General features: G+C 44.3%; 1 protein-coding gene across 1 annotated transcript in view; it reads left to right on the forward strand.

Moving 5' to 3' along the window:
- Positions 1-4,680, forward strand: part of plxdc2b (plexin domain containing 2b) — a 122,758-nt gene extending 118,078 nt beyond the window's left edge. Inside the window, exons 13-14 of the mRNA XM_018756852.2 lie at positions 530-693; positions 2,620-4,680. Coding sequence (XP_018612368.1) covers positions 530-693; positions 2,620-2,739 — 284 coding nt within the window. The 3' untranslated portion in view covers positions 2,740-4,680. The remainder of the gene's footprint in view (positions 1-529; positions 694-2,619) is intronic.
- The last annotated feature ends 1,320 nt before the right edge of the window (positions 4,681-6,000 follow it).

Here is a 6,000-nt window from a genome sequence, read left to right on the forward strand (position 1 = left end):
AAATCCTTGTAGGACTGAGTTTCAGCACAATCTTCAGTGCAGGATGCTGACGTGGCTTTGGATGGACCTCTGGGTTTCCAGGTGTCTGAACATTTGGGCTTTTTTCTTTAAAAATAAAATAATGTGACACAGTGATTACAGGTATGACAGATATAAGTGACACTGAAGTGAGCCAATTGGCAGTAGAGGAGAGGAAAACAAAATCCAATCACAGCCAAAGGGAGAAAAAATAAATCTCTGGAGGTCCAAATAGAAGTGGCTGCCCACCCCTCCTGGACTTGTACTGTGGTGACAGAGGACTGTGGAACGTGTTTAATAAGCACTACTGTCGATAAGAATGTGGGCAAGATTATAGTCAAAAGACGAACAGGAAATTGAAAAATGAATAAGTTAGAAAAATGAATAAAAAATAATTCCAGATTTACAGGGATTTTGGTGCTCCCAATTAACTATTGATTCTGATGTAAGACCTGATGTGAAGGCAATCAAGTGCTTTTTCTGATGTCTTTTGGGTTTTCTTCCCCCTAAGCTTCGGCAGCCGAGAGCACGGCGGCGGAGAAGAAGGAGGCCAGTCTCCACACCGGTTTGATCATTGGCGTCCTCATGGTTATGGTCATCATGGCCGCCGTCGTCCTGGTCACGGTCTACATGTACCACCACCCCATGTCAGCCGCCAGCCTCTTCTTCATTGAGGTGAGCGCCAACTACTGGTAGCGAAGGGAGACCACATGCCCGCACATTGAACAGTCGGATCTTCTCATTGGGCTGGATTTCAATCACCCGCAACAATATGACGTCGTATCCCTCTGGCCAAAAGCCATGACAAAACTGACAAAGAGAAACATAGTAAAGGAGGCTCACTTTTTTGAGAGCAATATCATGGTGCGTTGAAGTCGCGTCTGACCAAAACACGCTTCAAGGTCACGGTCGGTGACCGTGTCACTACCTCTGACCCAAAGCAACGGAAGCCACTTTTCTTTTGTTCGAGCAGTCACTAATGGGCCGCATTAAAGACACATTGTGGATACCCGCAATGCAATATCTTTGCCTTTCAGTTCCTCGCACGTTATCCCACCCTCTAATAATGAATATTCATGAGTTATTTTCCAAGGAGACGGTGAAACGTCGACGGCACTCCGCCAGCAATTAATTGCTCCTCACCAGTAATTTGAGGCGAACGTGTTGAAGATGAAGTGGCTCCGGTTAATTGGTATCGTTTGTATAAATGGAACGGGATTGATTGATATTTAAACTGCTTGGGGAAATTAAATGACAAACACTATGGGTGAGGGGTGCAGAACGAGAAAGTCATCCTTCATTCCCGTTTATTCGAAAGGGAGACGCACATCCAATGTTCCTTTAATGTCTTCTTTCTGGTTGAATAGGGTTAATGCTCCCATGCATAATCCCACAACATATGGCTTGGTTCTGATTACTTGAGGAAATGGTTGGCTTTGAGTTGTCCTTGAGGCTTCCTTGGTTTACCCTTCTCCTGGGACTAGTGTTGTCCAACATTACTGGGGTATTCGAAATAAGATTGGAAAGAAAAACAATATCACCTAGGGAGCAGCTGGAAGTGTAGTGGTTGGAACTTCTGTCTTTGCATCCAAAGGATGCAGGTTCGAATCCTCCCTCTAACTGCAGTAGCCTTGAGAAAAGGTATTTGAATTGCTCCAGTAAAAAATTTATCCCACTGTAGTAGTGGGTTTGACCGGGTCCTGCTCTCCGGTGGGTCTGGGGTTCGAGTCCCGCTTGGGGTGCCTTGCGATGGAGTGGCGTCCCGTCCTGGGTGTGTCCCCTCCCCCACCAGCCTTACACCCTGTGCTGCCGGGTTAGGCTCCTGGTTAGGCTGCGGCTCCCCGTGACCCCGCATGGGACAAGCGGTTTCAGACGATGCGTGTGTGTATTAATGGATAAATAATTAAGTTGCTTTGGAGAAGAGTGTCAAATAAACAGCTTTCCATGAAATATCAGCATTTTCATTTGAAATATAAAAATATTTGGGCAGAACGTGGCACATGGGTTTGAATTCTTTGATCAAGGTACGTAATCTGAACTGACAGGGTGAAAATTACCCTGCTGTATAAATGGGTAAATCACTGAAAGTAGCCGACCGTTAGGTTGCCTTGCAGAAAAATGTTAGATAAAAGGATAAATGTAAAAATAAACTACTTAAAAGCCACAGCCGAAGGACTCCTTTTACTCATGGGTGTGTGATTATGCCACATCTTACCTTTCCGTACCCAGCACTGTAAGTAACAGAGTACAAACTGAACGTAGTAAATCCCTCTGAGAAAATCTGAACAATATAAATGAATAAATGGTAATGAGTGGCTTTCAGAAAGCTGTGTTTAATATTAAAATATAAGATGTTGTATGCAGTGCATAACATTACAGAATTGTCAAGAACGTCCTTTCTTTGCATGTATCAAATTTTACGGCTGTAAAATACTTTATGTAGCGTGAGTAATAAAGTACTGTCCTGTCTGATTAGATTTTTTCTTAATAGAAAGTGGATTCCTGCAGCCTGGTGGCACTAATATGGTCGTGCCGTTACGAGAGTAACCAGTGGGATGCGCCCTGATGTCCATGCTTTCCCTCTGTATCCCCCGACCCTAGAGACGACCCAGCAGGTGGCCGGCCATGAAGTTCCGCCGGGGGTCGGGCCACCCCGCCTACGCCGAGGTGGAGCCCATGGGCCAGGAGAAGGAGGGCTTCATTGTGTCAGAGCAGTGCTGAGGATCCCGCCGTCTGCAGCTCTCCGTCTCCCTCCCTCCGTCCCAGTGTGTCCCCCAGCGACAGCGCCCCCTGCTGACTGTCTTCCGGCTTCGGAAAATAATCGGGCAACTTTGTCCTCTCTCTTCCTTGTTTTTTCCCCCCCATTTTTGTCGTCAGTTCGCAAGAAAAACACTGATCTGCTCACGAACAAAATGCAGCAGTGGAAAGAGTCACAGACGCACCTTTAAGCCGAGGCGCTCGAGTCCCCCCGCGTCCTAGCCCTCCGGACGACGCGGGTAGCGCCCGCAGGAAGTCTACGGGGTGGCGCTCTTTTTCAATCCTCGCGGAGCGTATGCTGTGCTTTAGGCCCGAAGAGGAGCTGCGTTGCGCCGCCAACCTGCCGCTCAGCCAATGAATCTGTCGCGTTACGAGCAGAGCGCCCCCTGGAGGCCGCCGCACGGGGGGGGCCTGGCGTACATTTTAACCGGTGTTTTTCCTGCAGCTTTGCTGGTGTGAGGCTTCAAGGGATTAGGGAAATTATATATATACATATATATTTTTCAAAACAAAATCACAGTTTATGTGTGCAAAAATATGTCAAGTATAAATTTCAGTATGGTGTTAGGCTTTCATTTATCGTGTAATGGGATTATAATTTGATTTTTTTGACGGGGGTTCAGTTATTTAGCATTTTCTGCTCTCCTTGACAAGGCTCATCCCTCCCAGTGTGAACCTTTAGGCCGCGGAGGCTCCCTACAGGACCGTGTACGACCGCGTCACCCGCCCCCCACCTTTAATTCTACTACGAGTACAAGCGTTGTTCGCGAGAAGGCTTGAGGCCCGGCCGACCATCATCGCCCGCCTGGTCCTTTTCCCACTTTGTCTCGACGTCAAAGAGGTTCTTCCAACAGCATCACCCGTCATCCTTTCCTTAGTTTTACCACATTGTCTACTCTTTTTGCACTTAGGCTTTTCAATGCACATTTTACCTACTCTGAGTTTTGAGCCGCATTTTTTTTTTAAACAAGATATGCGTTTTTGCGGCGATCCGGAGCTGCGTGGGTGCGGGTACGCGGGACGACGTGCCGCTCTGACAGTTTTGAATTTTTGTTTGCTTCGGGATGATTTTACACGCCACATGTGACAGGCTGCGCATGTGCGCTGGGTCTCGAGGGGGTTTGGGCGAATATTTTCCCAGTAACGGGCTGCATACGTGGAGTAATGTGACAAAAGGCTCAGATCCCACAATGCACCGGGGTGCAGCGCAGTGAAAGGGGGGTGGCGAGGCGTTATCCCGTCACAAACCCCGGGCAACATTTGCAGATTGAGGCTGTGACACAAGAGCTTTGTGTTCTTTTACCGTAATGCTATTTACCCCCGTTTTACTTTGGAGTGGATTTTGTTTTTGCTTCGCTCGTCAGTAATTACCAGCTGTTATGAATCAGTGAAAAAGAATCACGGTAGAAGGATCTTCCAGTGTAAATTGACATGTATGTCCATTTAGTCTCCAGATATTCTGAGGAAAACACACAAATATACAGTATATGTCCCATATATGACCATATTACATGTAGGATCATCAGCAGAGACAGAAAGGTGTGATTTGCATTTGACTGTCAAGAAGAGACGAGGAGTGTAATTACATGCTGGGACAATATTCTGCACCTTTTGCACTTTTACATTTTGTACATGTTGTTAAGATTTAATGAACTAGTTCAGCTTCAGTACCAGTTCAGTACTCAAAAAGGGTTCCACAGGAGAAGCCCTCCAGGGGTTCATACCAGTAACTCTGAGGTCCAAGTCCTCTGACAAGACACAGGTTGTTTCTTCCCAGCCTCTGAAGGAGAAAGTAGTGCTTCTCTTTTCTTTAATCAAATAATACATACACACACACACATTGACTAAAATCGCTTGTCCCGAGCGGGGTCGCGGCGAGCTGAAGCTTAGTCCAGCAACACGGGATGCCAGTCCATCACAAGGCACCCCAAGTGGGACTCGAACCCCAGACCCACCAGAGAGCAGGACCCGGTCCAACCCGCTGCACCACCACACCCCCCTTAATCAAATAATAAAAAGTATTTTATTATATTATTATTCAGGAATTACTGAAATCTGGGACAACATCAGTTTTCTTAGTTTAGATTATTTGGTTTAAGCTAAATTTTATTACTGATTTTGACAAACTATGGACAGACTTTTCTGCAGTTGTTTCAGAATATATTTAAATTTTATACATTGTAAGGTGGTACATGATTCATTTTTTATTTACTGGATATATGACATTTTATATATATATAAATATCCATGTTCATGTCAATTAATTCCATAACATTTGGAGAAATTGATAATATTACTACTACTGATAATAATAATAAAAATAATAATTACTGCCACTGCTAATAATAATAATAAGAAAAAAAATCTTTAATTTTACTGAATGCACAAATATTGTCACGTCATCAAGCCGTCATTCATGAGCGCCTCCGTGCTCCAGTTATCAACATTTCACTATGGCTCCTGTACTTGTTTTTCTTGCTGTTCATCACCCAAATACACCCCTCATCATATAAAGCGGAAGTCTCTTTGTAACTCATTTTGTTCGTAACTCCAGAGGCACTTTTACCATTAATTCAGAATTAAAATCTTGATGCTAATGTGCCTCCGTCTATTTATTGGTTAGTCTCTACAAAAACATTAGATGCCAGTATAATAAATTAAAACACTTTGCAAGACTTGTCTTTTATTAAGAAATAGTTTTGAAAACTTTGATCTACATTAAAATTAAAACCAATATAAAATTACTTAAAAATGCACTGTCTCCACAAACTCTGATTCAACGCCACCAGTTCATCCCATAAAGATTCCTCATCTTATCATTTCACACTGACACTCAGGAAGACCAGACGAGCTATAAACACTGTGGAAGAGAGTTGAACAAATGCAGATCCACACTCCTGCTCTGTCCAGGTGTGCTTTAGTGCCATCTGTTGCCTTGGAGGGAAAACGTCAGTTGAAAGACAAATTTAAAAAAGAAGTAAATGAAATGCAGAAGATATATTTTCAGGGGAAAAACAAGTAGCTGGAAAAAATGTTCGCGTCTTTGAAAAGTCGGGGCTTGACCGTGCGTAACGCGAGGTGCCCGTGTGTTGAGTCCGTCACAGATTTATGAGCCACTCCAAAGTAAAAACAGCCTTTCCTTCAATGATAACTGCCAGGGTGAGTCAAAAATTATCCGAAATTGTGCTTTCATTCAAATTAATCTCTATCCATTCGAATCCATTC

This window comes from Scleropages formosus, chromosome 9 (assembly GCF_900964775.1).
Source record: "Scleropages formosus chromosome 9, fSclFor1.1, whole genome shotgun sequence".
NCBI classification, from domain to species: domain Eukaryota; kingdom Metazoa; phylum Chordata; class Actinopteri; order Osteoglossiformes; family Osteoglossidae; genus Scleropages; species Scleropages formosus.